At 51.6% G+C, this 16,626-nt stretch overlaps 1 protein-coding gene across 2 annotated transcripts in view; it reads right to left on the bottom strand.

Annotated features, from left to right (window-relative positions):
• Window positions 1-8,350: 8,350 nt before the first annotated feature.
• The window catches only part of LOC144610202 (pleckstrin homology domain-containing family A member 2-like), a 117,671-nt gene continuing 109,395 nt past the window's right edge, over window positions 8,351-16,626 (bottom strand). For both annotated transcript variants that reach the window (XM_078428773.1, XM_078428774.1), the window contains 2 exons: window positions 12,913-12,996; window positions 8,351-9,038 (listed from right to left, as the gene is read on the bottom strand). In XM_078428773.1, coding sequence (XP_078284899.1) covers window positions 8,673-9,038; window positions 12,913-12,996 — 450 coding nt within the window. In that variant the 3' untranslated portion in view covers window positions 8,351-8,672. The remainder of the gene's footprint in view (window positions 9,039-12,912; window positions 12,997-16,626) is intronic.

Below are 16,626 nucleotides of genomic sequence, written 5' to 3'. Positions count from 1 at the left end.
TGCGTTTGGTCTCGCCGATGTATAAGAGCCCACATCTTGAACAACGGATACAGTAGATGAGGGTGGAGGAGGTGCAAGTGAACCTCTGCCTCACCTGGAAGGTCTGTCGGGGTCCCTGGACAGAGTCGAGGGGGGAGGTAGAGGGACAGGTGTTGCATCTCCTGCGGTTGCAGGGGGAGGTACCTGGGGAGGGGGTGGACTGGGTGGGAAGGGATGAGTTAACCAGGGAGTTGCGGAGGGAGCAGTCTCTGCGGAAAGCGGAAAGGGGCGGAGATGGGAAAATGTGGCCAGAGGTGGCATCCCATTGGAGGTGGCGGAAATTTCGGAGAATTATACGTTGTATTTTTGCGATGGCTGATGGGGTGGAAGGTCAGGACTAGTACATTAATGACTTGGATGAAGGGAATAAAAGTACCGTTAGCAAATTTGCAGATGATACAAAGCTGGGTGGCAGTGTGAACTGTGAGGAAGATGCTATGAGTTTGCAGGGTGACTTGGACAGGTTGTGTGAGTGGGCGGATGCATGGCAGATGCAATTTAATGTGGATAAGCGTGAGGTTATCCACTTTGGTGGTAAGAATAGGAAGACAGAGTATTATCTGAATGCTGTCAAGTTAGGAACAGGGGATGTACAACGAGATCTGGGTGTCCTAGTGCATCAGTCACTGAAAGGAAGCATGCAGGTACAGCAGGCAGTGAAGAAAGCCAATGGAATGTTGGCCTTCATAACAAGAGGAGTTGAGTATAGGAGCAAAGAGGTCCTTCTGCAGTTGTACAGGGACCTAGTGAGACCGCACCTGGAGTACTGTGTGCAGTTTTGGTCTCCAAATTTGAGGAAGGATATTCTTGCTATTGAGGGCGTGCAGCGTAGATTTACTAGGTTGATTCCCGGAATGGCGGGACTTTCATATGTTGAAAGACTGGAGCGACTAGGCTTCTATACAGTGGAATTTAGAAGGATGAGAGGGGATCTTATCAAAACGTATAAGATTATTAAGGGGTTGGACACGTTAGAGGCAGGAAACATGTTCCTAATGTTGGGGGAGTCCAGAACAAGGGGCCACAGTTTAAGAATAAGGGGTAGGCCATTTAGAACTGAGATGAGGAAAAACTTTTTCATTCAGAGAGTTGTGAATCTGTGGAATTCTCTGCCTCAGAAGGCAGTGGAGGCCAATTCTCTGAATGCATTCAAGAGAGAGCTGGATAGAGCTCTTAAGGATACCGGAGTCAGGGGGTATGGGGAGAAGGCAGGAACGGGGTACTGATTGAGAATGATCAGCCATGATCACATTGAATGGCGGTGCTGGCTCGAAGGGCCGAATGGCCTCCTCCTGCACCTATTGTCTATTGTCTATAGGGGGACTCTGTCTCTGTTGCGAACTAAAATGTGTTAACTTTGGTTGTGGTGTTTAATAGCCTGATGGCTGTCGGGAAGAAGTTGTTCCTGAACTTGGACCTCACACTTTTCAGGCTCCTGTACCTTCTTCCCGATGGCAGGGGTGAGGTGAGAGCGTGGCCAGGGTGGTGTGGTTCTCTGACGATGCTGGCTGCCTCTGAGCACACACTCCATTGTTATCCATCCTCACACTGTGGACTTTGCAAAGGCACAGCTTTAACTGTGCTGGAGATAGATTGTACTTGCAACATTTTTAACAGTTCAAAAATGAAAAACAATGCTTTTTAATGCTGATTAGCAATAATATCAAAATATTCTCCAACAGAGATGTTACCAAATTTTTTCCTGCCAAGTTGGAAGAACTTATCAAATGAAAAAGCGTTTATATTACAGAAAGTTAAAGCAAAGACATGCAGGTTTGTGGGTTAAGATGGACACAAAATGCTGGAGTAACTTAGCAGGACAGGCACCATCTCTGGTAGAAGTAGGTGACGTTGAAGGGCAGGGGAGGGACCCTTCTTCAGACCTTTGGCGCTCTGACCCGAAACGTCACCTCTCCTTTTCTTCCAGAGTTGCTGTCTGACCCTCTGAGATACTCCAGCATTTCGTGTCTCTCTTTGGATTAAACCAGCATTTGAAGTTCTGTGTTTCTGCTGGTTTGTCGGTTAATGGGCTTGTATTCACTGGAGTTCAGAAGGACGAGAGGGGATCTTATAGAGACGTATAAAATTATAAAAGGACTGGACAAGCACGATGCAGGAAAAATGTTCCCAATGTTGGGGGAGTCCAGAACCAGGGGCCACACAGTCTAAGAAGAAAGGGGAGGCCATTTAAAACTGAGGTGAGAAGAAACTTTTTCACCCAGAGAGTTGTGAATTTGTGGAATTCTCTGCCACAGAGGGCAGTGGAGGCCAATTCACTGGATGGATTTAAGCGAGAGTTAGATAGAGCTCTAGGGGCTAGTGGAATCAAGGGATATGGGGAGAAGGCAGGTACGGGTTACTGATTGTGGACGATCAGCCATGATCACAGTGAATGGCGGTGCTGGTTCGAAGGGCCAAATGGCCTCCTCCTGCACCTATTTTCTATGTTTCTATATAAATTGTCCCTGGTGTGTAACATAGAAAACAGGTGCAGGAGGAAGCCATTTGGCCCTTCAAGCCAGCACCGAGTGGATGGAACAAGTGCACAGGAGATCGCTGGTCGGCACAGCCACGGTGGGTCGAAGGGCCCGTTTCCGCGATGTATCTCCAAAACTAAAAGCAAAAACTTAAGTCCCCAATGATTTGGCGTTTTAGCCCACAGAGTGGAAGTGGGAAGCCAAGTAAAAAAGAGAGTTATGTGGGAAGGAACTGCAGATGCTGGTTTAAACCGAAGATAGACACAAAATGCTGGAGTAACTCAGCGGGACAGGCGGCATCTCTGGAGAGAAGGAACGGGTGACGTTTCGGGTCGAGACCCTTCTTCAGACTGAGAGTCCGGGGAGAGTGAAACGAGAGATACAGACCATGATGTGGAGAGAGAGAGAGCAAACGAATGAAAGATATGCAAAAACGTAACGATGATAAAGGAAACATCTGTGGGCTCGGTGAAAACGAGTTACAGACAATGAAACTTACCAGGACGACAGTGAAACTAGTACAACGACTAGTGTGGGGGAGGGACGGAGAGAGAGGGGATGCAAGGGTTACTTGAAGTCAGAGAAATCAAACTTCATGCCGCTGGGGTGTAAGCTGCCCAAGCGAAATATGAGGTGCTGTTCGTCCAATTTACGGTGGGCCTCACTCTGACAGTGGAGGAGGCCCAGGTTTTGAGCGTGGACTTAAAGGAGTCGATGGAGGGGGCAGTTCTGATGGGGAGAGGGATGCTGTTCCACAGTCTAGGAGCTGCAACCGCAAAAGCGCGGTCACCCCTGAGCTTAAGCCTAGACCGCGGGATAGTCAGTAGCCCCAAGTCGGCCGACCTGAGGGACCTGGAGATAGAGTGGTGGGTTAGAAGATTTTTTGATATGGGGTGGGGGGGCAAGCCCGTATGTGAATAGGAGGAGCTTGAAGTTGATTCTGTACTGTACTGGGAGCCAGTGGAGAGAGGCCAGAATCGGGGTGATGTGGTCCCTTTTACGGGTACCCATCAGGAGTCTCGCTGCGGCGTTTTGGACCAATTGTGGGCGGGACAGGGAAGATTGGCTGATCCCAGTGAATAGGGAGTTGCAGTAGTCTAGGCGGGAGGAAATGAATGCGTGGATGATTTTTTCAATTTTAGCTATGGTACGAAGCTGGAGGAAGCTGGCTTTTACCACAGCGTTGACTTGCTTGTCAAACTTTAATGTAGAGTCAAATATCACGCCAAGGTTTTTGACATGCGGTTTTGACATGATAGGACGAGACAAGACTTCCTGGTTTGCTTCCATGCATCCATGTTTGGGTCAAAATAGGAACTAACGCACCTACACTCAACCCACCAACAGTTGTCCTTCAATACCACAGCCTCATTTCTTTGATCATCGCCTGCTTTGATCTGTCCTTTTCACATCTTACATTCTCTTTGTACCCTTCCCTATCTCCTGTTTCCAACACCCCTGACTCCCATTCTGAAGGGTCTGGACCTGAAACGTCACCCATAACTTCCCTCCAGAGATGCTGCCTGTCCCGTTGAGTTACTCCAGCATTTTGTGTCTATCTCCGCCGTAAACCAGCATATCTACAGTTCCTTCCTACACATCCCTACACAAGGGGACGTACAACGAGATCTGGGTGTCCTAGTGCATCAGTCACTGAAAGGAAGCATGCAGGTACAGCAGGCAGTGAAGAAAGCCAATGGAATGTTGGCCTTCATAACAAGAGGAGTTGAGTATAGGAGCAAAGAGGTCCTTCTGCAGTTGTACAGGGCCCTAGTGAGACTGCACCTGGAGTACTGTGTGCAGTTTTGGTCTCCAAATTTGAGGAAGGATATTCTTGCAATTGAGGACGTGCAGCGTAGGTTTACTAGGTTAATTTCCGGAATGGCGGGACTGTCGTATGTTGAAAGGCTGGAGCGACTAGGCTTGTATACACTGGAATTTAGAAGGATGAGAGGGGATCTTATCGAAACGTATAAGGTTATTAAGGGGTTGGACATGTTAGAGGCAGGAAACATGTTCCCAATGTTGGGGGAGTCCAGAACAAGGGGCCACAGTTTAAGAATAAAGGGTAGGCCATTTAGAACTGAGATGAGGAAAAACTTTTTCAGTCAGAGAGTTGTGAATCTGTGGAATTCTCTGCCTCAGAAGGCAGCGGAGGCCAATTCTCTGAATGCATTCAAGAGAGAGCTAGATAGAGCTCTTAAGGATAGCGGAGTCAAGGGGTATGGGGAGAAGGCAGGAACGGGGTACTGATTGAGAATGATCAGCCATGATCACATTGAATGGCGGTGCTGGCTCGAAGGGCCGAATGGCCTCCTCCTGCACCTATTGTCTATTGTCTATCCCAGTCTGAAGACACGTTCTGACCCGAAATGTCACCTGTCCATGTCCTCCAGAGATGTTGCCTGACCCTCTGAGTTACTCCAGCACTTTTTAACTCCAGAATGATGTTCAGTGCTGGATGCCAACTCAGTATTGCTTCCAAAAAAAGATGATACACCATTGATCATCAGCTTCCACTTTGACTGCTCCAGCCAGACCAGAGTGCTGGATTCCTGGAAGCTTCTTAGAATTGGCTTCAAATCTTTCCCGAAACTCAGCAATGAATTCCACAAAACTGACAATTTGCAAAATTATTTAATTGTCTCGATTTTTTAATCGATGAAAAACGTGGGTGTCCCGGTTATATCATCCGAATAAAACTCGTAGGCACGGTGTTGGTGGCAGGGTGGCGCAGCGGTGGAGTTGCTGCCTTACAGCGCAAGAGACACGGGTTTGATCCTGACTGTGGGTTCTGTTAGGGTTGCCAACTGTCCTGTATTAGCTGGGACATCCTGTATTTTGGGCTAAATTGTTCCCGTATTAGGTCCGGACAGTGTTCGGGGAGCGGGGCCGAGTGTGTTCGCCTACCGGAGGTTGCGTAGCAACCCGCCTCCCGGCCCGGGCGGCCGCCATTGATGGGGTGGGAGCACGTGGCCACTGGCTGGGTGAGGCCACGTGGGGCACGGGGCGGTGACGTCACCTTGTCCCGTATTTGGGAGTGGGATAATTGGCACCCCTAGGTGCTGTCTGTACGCGCTTTGTACCTTCTCCCCGTGACCCGCATGGGTTTTCTCTGTACAGGTTTGTAGGATAATTGGCTTTGGTAAAATTGTAAGTTGCCCCTAGTGTGTGTAGGATATCGCGAGTATGCAGGGGGATCACTGACCACTGGGCGGCGCGGACTTGGTGGGCCGAATGGCCTGTTTCCGCGCTGTATCTCTGAACTAAACTTTTACTAAAAGTAAAATCACCATTCTATGTGTGGGAGGAAACCGAAGCTCTCAGAGAAAACCCACACAGGTCACGGGGAGAACGTACAAACTCCGTACAGACAGCACCCGTAGTCGGGATGGAACCCGGGTCTCCGGCGCTGCATTCGCTGTAAGGCAGCAACTCTACCGCTGCGCCACCGTGCCGCATTTTTGTGATCACTCCATCTCTTGCAAAATGCTTTTCTCCTTTGTTTAGCGAGTTGAGGATTCTCCAAAATAGAAACAGTTGGCTGGTTCACCGAGTCCGCAGTTGGACAAGATGGCCACCAGCTTCAAGTCTTGGCTGCAGAATGGCTGTTGTGAAAGGAGTTTGATGGAGAGGCTTAACTGATGCAAACTATGGTGTGTTCTGTTGTGGTGATGATTCACCTTCTGATTCCCCAAAGTCAGGCGACCATTGACTCAGCTTAGGGATGTGGTGAAACTTTCTCTCCACTTTCCAATTGATTCCAGCTTCAACAAAAACTCAAGATATTTCCTGCAACGAGAATTCATCGGGAGTCTTTCGCCCGGAGTGGTTCAGTTTAGTTCAGAGATACAGCGTGGAAACAGGCCCTTCAGCCAACACCATCTGCACACTAGATACAGGTTACAATTTTACAGAAGCCGATTAACCTACAAACCTGCATGTCTCTGGAGTGGGTGGGTGCTGGCAGGCCTATCTCTGCCCGCCGTGGTGCCAGGGAACCCACCTGGTGCCGGGGCTTCGCCAGAGTCTCGTCTCCTGCTTGGCCCCTGGGTGACCGATGGTCATCGTGGACTCGGTGGGCCGAAGGGCCTGTTTGCTGCGGACCAAGTTGATCCTTCTTCTGAAGACTGGGAGCTGGAAGGCGGTGGGAGTCGGAGACAATGGCGGACGCTGGACAAAGGGCCGATAAAAGGAGAACCTGGGGGGGGTGGGGTCTTGCCTTCCGCGCTCTCAAGGTCGGCTGCGGGAGGCACGAAGGCCGAAGGCAGCCGGGTGGGGAGAGGGATGGTGGTGCATGGGGCGATCCGGACCGAGCACAAAAGCCTGTACTTCCTCGGCTGGCTCCGTGCCACAAGACCATAAGACATAGGAGCAGAATTAGGCCATTCGGCCCATCGAGTCTACTCCGCCATTCAATCGTGGCTGATCTAATTTCCCCTCTCAAACCCATTTACCGCCCATCACCTATGTATGACACCCTTGTAATCAAGAACCTGTCAAATCTCCGCCTGAAAAGTACCCAATGTCTTGGCCCCATTGCCATCCGTGGCAATGAATTTCCACAGATTCACCACCTTCTGATTAAAGAAATTCCTCCTCATCTCCAATTTGAAGGCACATCCTTTTATTCGGAGTCTGCACTCCCCTGGTTCCCCCCCACTACTGGAAACATCCTTCCCACTTCCACTCTACCCAGGAATTTCATTATTCGGTCGGTGTTAATAAAATTGCACCTCATCCTTCTAAACTCCAGCGAGTACAGGCCCAGAGCCTGTGAACACTCCTTATACGTTAACCCAATCATGTTCCAGATGTCAACTTCTCTACATCGGCGAGACCAAACGCAGGCTCGGCGATCATTTCGCTCAACACCTTCGCTCAGTCCGCCTTAACCAACCTGATCTCCCGGTGGTACAGCACTTCAACTCCCCCTCCCACTCCCAGTCTGACCTTTCTGTCAAGGGCCTCCCCCATTGTCAGAGTGAGGTCCATTGCAAATTGGAGGAACAGCATCTCATATTTCGCTTGGGCAGCTCACACCCAGAGGTATGAACATGGACTTTTCTAACTTTAGATAGCTCCTCTGTCCCTCTCTTCCCCTCCCCCTTCCCAGTTCTCCCACTGTCTTCCTGTCTCCACCTATATCCTTTCTTTGTCCCGCCCCCCCTGACATCAGTCTGAAGAAGGGTCTCGACCTGAAACGTCACCCATTCCTTCTCTCCTGAGATGCTGCCTGACCCGCTGAGTTACTCCAGCATTTTGTGATACCTTCGATTTGTACCAGCATCTGCAGTTACTTTCCTACACAATCGCCCCTGGGATCATTCTCGTAATCCTAAACAAGACCAGCGCCGGATACCCGGGTTCAATCCCGACCACGGGCGCCGTCTGTACGGAGTTTGTACGTTCTCCCCGTGACCCGCGTGGGTTTTCTCCGAGATCTTCGGTTTCCTCCCACACTCCAAAGACGTTACAGGTTTGTGGGTGAATTGGCTCGGTATAAATGTAAACATTGTCCCTAGTGGGTATAGGACTCCAAAGACGTACAGGTATGTAGGTTATTTGGCTGGGTAAATGTAAAAAATTGTCCCTAGTGGGTGTAGGACTAGTGTTGATGTGCGGGGATCGCTGGGCGGCGCGGACCCGGTGGGCCGAAGGGCCTGTTTCTGCGCTGTATCTCTAAAATCTAAATCTAAAGGATAGTGTTAATGTGTGGGGATCGCTGGTCGGCGCGGGCCTGGTGGGCCGAAAGGGCCTATATCTCTAAACTAAACCACCGAACAGAAGTCTGGAGGGATTTGTTACACACAGTTTTTTAAAATGGATCCAGCTTTAATACATTCCTTTCAACAATGCATCACAGGCACACGTTGACTGGGCAAGGTAGTGCGAGGGCATTTCTCCCCCCCCACTCCCCACCGAAACATCAGGTGGTAAACAAAGGTAAACAGGTCTGTGCAACAACTCAAGCCGCTGTGGGAATATGAAGTCCAAAATGGAAGCTCTTTCAGAGGTACAGCCTCCTCTCAGCTGTTCTCTCCAACGCACAGGTCACAGTTCATCCAAACACCAGCGGGCACAACGATGCCAGGCGAAGCTATGTACAAGAGGCAGCCCTGCCCGGGCCATGGGGGCGAGGGATGGCGATATTGGCTAGACGTCGGTAGTTCGAATCCCGTCATCGTCGATCTTGTAATCGAAGTGGTGTTCCTTGTGCGGCACGGGCTGGGACCGGTGCCGGCGCCGCTGGTCTTGCCCGTTCACGTGAGCCGGCTGTGTGGTGGGGGACAGCGGGCGGGCGTGGTGCCCGCTGGCTTCCCCCGCCGGTGTGGTGGAGCCGGGCGGCCCGGCGGTGACGGTGGGCACCGGGGTCCAGGGCTGCCAGGAGGGCACCACGGACGACGACTTGCCCAGGGGCCGCTTCTCGTCGGCGGGGAGGGTCGCCGAGGCCGGGGGGGCGGCGGGGTCGGCCGCCATCGCCGGGACGGTCCTGCCGGTGAAGGATGGAGCCGGGACCACCTGCGAACAAGAAGAGAGAGGGGGGGGGGGGGGGGGTACACACGAGAATGAGAAAGGAAACAGAACCGGAGACTAGTCCCCATCCTACACACACACCGGGGCGGCACAGTGGCACAGCGGGTAGAGCTGCTGCCTCACAGCGCCAGAGACCCGGGTTCCATCCTGACCTCGGGCGCTGTCTGTGTGGAGTTTGTACGTTCTCCCCGTGACCTGCGTGGGTTTTCACCGGGAGCTCCGGTTTCCTCCCGCACTCCAAAGACGTACAGGTTTGTAGGCTAATTGGTTTTGGTAAAGATTGTAAACTGTCCCTGGTGTGTGTAGGATAGTGTTGTTAATGTGCGGGGATCGCCGGTCGGCATGGACCCGGTGGGCCGAAGGGCCTGTTTCCGTGCTGAATCTCTAAACTAAACTAAACTAAATTTACAGAGGGGCAATTGGGCCCATAAACATTGAGCGCGGGAGGAAACCGGAGCACCCGGAGAAAACCCACGCAGGTCGCAGGGAGAACGTGCTAACTCAAGGCCGACGGTAAACGTACGGAAAGGAGATGCCATCTCAATCCATGCCCCTCTCCCACTGGGACCTGGGGCTTCTCTACACAGCCCAGAGCAGACAACAGGCTGGGCCGAGAACGGGCCGCCGACAGGCGGTGGGGCCACCCCGCTGGGAACAAAGAGGGGCCTAGTCAGTAGTGGGGGCCTCTGGAAACAAAGAGAGGCCTAGTCAGTAGTGGGGGCCTCTGGGAACAAAGAGGGGCCCAGTCAGTGGTGAGGGCCTCTGGGAACACAGAGGGGCCTAGTCAGTAGTGGGGGCCTCTGGGAACACAGAGGGGCCTAGTCAGTAGTGGGGGCCTCTGGGAACAAAGAGGGGCCCAGTCAGTGGTGGGGGCCTCTGGGACCAAAGAGGGGCCTAGTCAGTAGTGGGGGCTTCTGGGAACAAAGAGGGGCCCAGTCAGTAGTGGGGGCCTCTGGGAACAAAGAGGGGCCCAGTCAGTAGTGGGGGCCTCTGGGAACAAAGAGGGGCCCAGTCAGCGGTGGGGGCCTCTGGGAACAAAGCGGAGCCTGGCAGGGGGATGGGGGGGGGGTTTACTGTGAATAAACAGGGACCCAGCGTCAGTGGGGCCCCACCAAAGATACTAGAGGAGCAAAATGATCCACTCCGTTGAAATCGCCTATACTGAAGTGTAGTACGCAAAGGAGCGTAACGTCCGCCATTTTAGTAAGCAAAACCCGCCGTTCGTTCGTTACGCCTCTCGCAGTGTAATCAGTGCTTTGGGGGAACAGTATGTGTGATGATACCATTAAAATGCAGAATATATCTCATCTATCAACTCACAGACTTTCGTTATTTTTCTTTTAAAATGTTTCTGCAAGTTCCTGCAAGTTCCTGCCTACTAAAATGGCGCCGTGACGTACTACGGTTTTTAGGGTCGAGTGGTCTATCTTGCTCTGTTCTATTATCTTTGGGCCCCACTAAGAACTAGGGGGGGACCTGGCGGGGGAGAGATCGCCGAGGACAAAGAGGGGCCCAACATGACCCTCATGTACTGCTGTAACTTTGTCAGCTCTTTGTGTATTGTGTGCTCGAGCAAAGCCTTTCACTGGGACTGGGGGCAGTATTTGACAATCAATACCATTGAATTATCATCATCTCTCCGCCATCTCTCTCCTGCTACTCCCCCCACTCCCCCCACCCCCCCACTCCCACCCCCAGATGTTTACAAGAAATATTTAAAAACAATTTTGAAGCTCTTCCACAGATCGGGACAGCACTGGAACAGGCCATTCGGCCCACAACGTCCGTGCTGGACACAATGCCAAGTTGAACTGTTCTCCTCTGCCTGCACGTGACCCATATTCATCCACTCCTCGCGTACCCATGTGCCCATCTAAAAGCCTCTTAAACGCCACTATCGTGTCTGCCTCCACCGTGCCACCCCTGGCAGCTTGTTCCAGGCCAACACCACCCTCTGTGTAGAAAAACTTGTCCTGCCCATCTCCTTTAAACGTTGCCTCTTTAAACATTTATCTCACTGTCATCCCCGGTTTTAGATGCACATCTGCCATTCATAAACCCCGTCACCTGTATCCACCTATCACTTGCCTGGCGTTGTCCCTGTAGGATAGTGTTAGTGGTCATGGACTCAGTGGGCCGAAGGGCCTGTTTCCGCGCTGTATCTCTAAACTAAACGACACTGAAACGCCACCCATTCCTTCTCTCCCTCTCGAGATGCTGCCTGTCCCGCTGAGTTACCCCAGCATTTTGTGTCCATCTACTCAGTAAATCACCCAGTTGTACCCAAACCACTATTAATAGCTCGTGGTGGGGGTTCATTGCCAGCTTCTATCGGGCAGCAACGCCCTGTGATTCCCACACTGTGCCCACAAGCAAATAAAAACAAGAGCTAGGGCAGATCAAGGTCATTTTATGCTGGAGCTGCCTACACACTAGTTTAGAACAGCACCTCATATTTCGCTTGGCTAGCTTACAACTCAGAGGTATGAACATTGACTTCTCTAACTTCAAGTAACCCTTGCATTCCCCCTCTCTCCATCCCTCCCCTTTCCCAGTTCTCCGACCAGTCTTACTGTCTCCGACTACATTTCACCTGTTTGCTTTGTTCTTTTCTTCTCCCAGCTAACAATGATCTGTTCCACATTTCCCTTGATCTTCACCTGTTCCTTCTCTCCAGAGATGCTGCCTGTCCCACTGAGTTACTCCAGCATTTTGTGTCTGTGGAGTCATAGAGCTAGATAGAGCTCTTAAGGATAGCGGAGTCAGGGGGTATGGGGAGAAGGCAGGAACGGGGTACTGATTGAGAATGATCAGCCATGATCACATTGAATGGCGGTGCTGGCTCGAAGGCCCGAATGGCCTCCTCCTGCACCTATTGTCTATTGTCATAGAGTGATACAGCGAGGAAACAGGCCCTTCGGCCCAACTTGCCCACACGGCCAACATGTCCCAGCTACACTAGTCCCACCTGCCTGCACTTGGTCCATGTCCTGCCAAACGTGTCCTATCCATGTTTAAAATCAACAACGAGTTGGGTGAAGCCGTTCCACCTCACCCCAACTCTAAAGGATCTCAGTGAGAGTTAATTCAGTTCCACGCAGCCCACTCTGACTCACCGCCTGGCATCTCAGTCGGTGGGTTTGTGACTAATCAACATGGCCAGCCCCTCCCTTTCTCAGCTGACTGGTTGAGTAATCAAAGCATCTTTCTGTCAAACAGGCCAACCACCGTTTTTTTTTGTGCTGTCGGGATGAGGTATACATGGGGAAGGAAAAGTGGGATCAATGGATTCCTTGTGTCGGAAGGAACTGCAGATGCTGGTTTAAACCAGAACAAGAGCCCCCCGAGCCTACAGTGTCTGGGCCAACAGCCGCCCCCGGGCCTACAATGTCCAGGCTTACAGAGTCCGGGCCGACAGCAGCACCCGGGCCTACAGTGTCCGGGCCTACAGTGTCCGGGCCTACAGTGTCCGGGCCAACAGTGGCGTCCGGGCCTACAGTGTCCGGGCCGACAGTGGCCCCCGGGACTACAGTGTCCGGGCCTACAGTGTCCGGGCCGACAGTGGCCCCCGGGCCTACAGTGTCCGGGCCTACAGCGCCCCCTGGGCCTAATACAGGGGAAGGGCGGTCCCGTACGGGACACACCAATTTAGCCTAATATACGGAATATCCCGGCTAATACTGGCAACTCTAGTCCCTTGTGAAGCGGTGGTTTCAATAACTAGTGGTCTACAGGCAAATGGATCATGTGCAAGCAGATGGGGTCAGTTTAGCTTGTCATTGAGGTCCGGTGCGGTCATTGTGGGCCAAAGGGCTGTGGGCCAAGCACTGTTCAATGCGCTATGTGCAGAGGTACCTACTGTGGCATTGCTTGGAAACTTCTGTAGCTTAATCGCCTGGTTGACTGCTGCTATCCAGCTTTCCATCTCTGCGGGACTGTCGGCCTGTTTCAACAAAGCACAAGACAACAGTCATATTAGTTTCAACTGAAGATAGACACAAAAAGCTGGAGTAACTCAGCGGGACAGGCAGACAGGAATAGGTGGTGTTTTGGGTCGAGACCCTTCTTCAGACTGAGGGGTGAGGGGAACAAGAGATATAGACAGTGATAGAAAGAGATTTAGAACAAACTAGACCAAGTGGACCCATTGGGCCCAAACCTCTCCTGCATTGGTGCAGCACCCTCTCCTCCCCCCTTCCCCCTCCCCCTCCCTCCTCCCCCTCAACCCCCTTTATCCTCCCCCCTCACTCCCTCGGAGATAGATTTAAACTTTAAAATGTGAATAACTTAAAAAATATAACACCGATTTCAACGAAACGTCTTCCATTAGCACCAACGGGACGACGGTGAGTAAGGTGGGGGCCTAACATTGGCGCGCTATCGTGCACCGTTTTGGCTGTAGTTCAGGAACAAACAAACAAACAAACGAGCTTTAGTGTATAGATGGATGAAAGATAGGCAAAAGGTAATGTCTCGACCCGAAACGTCACCCCTTCCTTCTCTCCAAGATGCTGCCCGACCTGCTGAGTTACTCCAGCATTTTGTGAATAAATACCTTCGATTTGCACCAGCGTCTGCAGTTATTTTCTTACAGACAATGAGGCTCCACAAGGCGACTGTGAAGCTGTCACTACGACTTGGGTGGAAGACGGTTGGACAGAGACGGGATGCAAGGGTTACTCGAAGTTAGAGAAATCAATATTCACACCGAAGATAGGCACACCGCTGGGTTGTAAGCTGCTCAAGTATAATTTAGAGATACAGAGTGGAAACGGGCCCTTTGGCCCACCGAATCTGTGCTAACCATCCTGCACACATCAGGGGCAATTTATCATTTTGCCGAGCCAATTAACCTAGCAACCTGTACACCTTTGGAGTGTGGGAAAAAACCCGAGCTCCCGGAGAAAACCCACGCAGGTCACGGGGAGAAAGAACAAACTACACTCTGGCCAAGATGGCCATCCCGCGGGTCCAGGCAGCGGGCAGTCGACGGCCTCACAGAAGTCGGCTGCCTACCCCTGTTCCGGGCTTACGTCCGTGCCCGCGTGTCCCTGGAGAGGGAACACGCGGTGTCCACGGGGACTCTGGTGGCCTTCCGGGAACGCTGGTCGCCGCGGGGGGTCGAATGTATTGTTGACAGAGATGGCGGGATTTTAATGTGATAATTGTTTAATTTGTAAACTGCCGATACAGGCGGCTTTTGTTTGATCACATTTTGCTTAGTATGTTTGTATGTTTTTCTTTGGAATAAAACTTTAAAAAAAAATAAAAAATAGTCAGGATCCTATATATATATATTATATATAATCTATATATGTGTGTATTTGTGAGTATGTGTACATATTATGGGGAGAAGGCAGGAGAATGGGGTTAGGAGGGAGAGTTAGATCAGCCATGATTGAATGGCGGAGTAGACTTGATGGGCCGAATGGCCTAATTCTACTTCTACCACTTATGATCTTATATTCTTATGACAGAGAGAGATATAAAACAAATGAAAGATATGCAAAAACGTATCGATGATAAAGGAAACTGGCCGTTGTTAGATGTGGGCTAGGTGAAAACGAGTTACAGACAATGAGACTCAACAAGACCTCTTTGAAGCTGGTACCACTTGGGTGGGGGAGGGACGGAGTGAGAGGTAGGGTTGCCAACTGTCCCGTATTAGCCGGGACATCCCATATTTTGGGCTAAATTGGTTTGTCCCGTACGGGACCGCCATTGTCCCTTATTAGGCTGTAGGCCCGGGCGGCGCCTAATGGAGGTTGCGTAGCAACCTGCCTCCCGGCCCGGGTGGCCGCCATTGGTGCAGCGGGAGCACGTGGCCACTGGCTGGGTGAGGTCACGTGGGGCGCGGGGCGGTGACGTCACCTTGTCCCGTATTTGGGAGTGAGATAGTTGGCAACCCTAGTGGGTGGGGAAGCAAGGGTTACTTCTGTAACTTCAAGCAACCCTTGCTCTCGACTCGAAATGTCACCTATTCCTTCTCTCCAGAGATGCTGTCTGACCCGCTGAGTTACTCCATCTCTGGAAAGAGTCAGCATTACTTTGCAGACTCCATTTCCCCCTGCTAGTGCTCAGCAGTGTCGCCTGCTGGCGGCACGGTGATATTACAGACCATGTTCCGCAGCACTGCCTGTTGGCCATTGTGTGGCGCTGCTGTGCCGCGCTAGGTTGCCCACTTTCAGGTGAGGCAGAGGTTCCATTGCACCTCCTCCAACCTCATCTACTGTATCCGTTGTTCAAGATGCGGACTCTTATACATCGGCGAGACCAAATACAGACTGGGTGATCGTTCCGCGGAACACCTTCGCTCAGCCCACCTGAACCTACCTGATCTCCCAGTTGCCAAACACTTTAATTCTCCTCCCCATTCCCACACGTATCTTTCTGTCCTCGGTCTCCTCCATTGTCAGAGTGAGGCTAAACGCAAATTGGAGGAACGGCATCTCATATTTTGCTTGGTCAGCTTACAGCCCAGTGGAAGGTATTTATTCGCAAAATGCTGGAGTAACTCAGCAGGTCAGGCAGCATCTCAGGAGGGAAGGAATGGGTTTCGTTTCGGGTCGAGACCCTTTTTCTTTTACAGCCCAGTGGTATGAACATTGATTTCTCTCACTTCAGGCAGTCCCGGCATTGCCATCTCACCCCTGCCATCGGGAAGAAGGTACAGGAGCCTGAAAACTGTAACGTCCAGGTTCAGGAACAACTTCTTCCCGACAACTGTCAGGTTATTAATCACCGCGAACAAAGTTAACCCATTGTAGTTCGCAACAGAGACAGAGTCCCCCTAGTCCAGACCTTCCACCCCATCAGCCATCGCAAAAATACAACGCATAATCCTCCGGAATTTCCGCTACCTCCAACGGGATCCCACCACTGGCCACATTTTCCCATCTCCGCCACTTTCCACCTTCCGCAGAGACCGCTCCCTCCGCAACTCCCTGGTTAACTCATCCCTTCCCACAAAGTCCACCCCCTCCCCAGGTACCTCCCTCTGCAACCGCAGAAGGTGCAACACCTGTCCCTCGACCTCCTCCCTCGACTCTGTCCAGGGACCCCGACAGACCTTTCAGATGAGGGAGAGGTTCACTTGCACCGCCTCCAACCTCATCTACTGTATCCGTTGTTCCCTTCCTCATACAGCACGGAAACAGGCCCTTCAGCCCATCTTGTCCAGAACGACCAAGATGCCCCATCTACGCTAGTCTCACCTTTAGACTTTTGGACTCTGGAGACACAGCGTGGAAACAGGCCCTTCGGCCCATCAAGTCCATGCCGACCAACGATTACCCCGTAGAATAACACTATCAGACACACTAGGGACAGTTTACAATTTTACCAAAGCCAATTAACCTGCACAACCTCCACGTCTTTGGAGTGTGGTAGGAAACCGGAGCACCCGGAGAAAACCCAGGCGGTCGCAGGGCGAACGTAGAAACTCCACACAGACAGCACCCGTAGCTAGAATTGAACTCAGGTCCAGGAACGCCTGCTAGTGTTTGGCCCATACCCTTCTAAACCTTTCCTATTCACGTACCTGTCCAAATGCTGTTGTCGTACCTGCCTTAAT

Source organism: Rhinoraja longicauda, chromosome 36, assembly GCF_053455715.1.
Source record: "Rhinoraja longicauda isolate Sanriku21f chromosome 36, sRhiLon1.1, whole genome shotgun sequence".
NCBI classification, from domain to species: domain Eukaryota; kingdom Metazoa; phylum Chordata; class Chondrichthyes; order Rajiformes; family Arhynchobatidae; genus Rhinoraja; species Rhinoraja longicauda.
The sequence above is the reverse complement of the archived record's forward strand: the minus strand, read 5'-3'. Positions and strand labels throughout refer to the sequence as shown.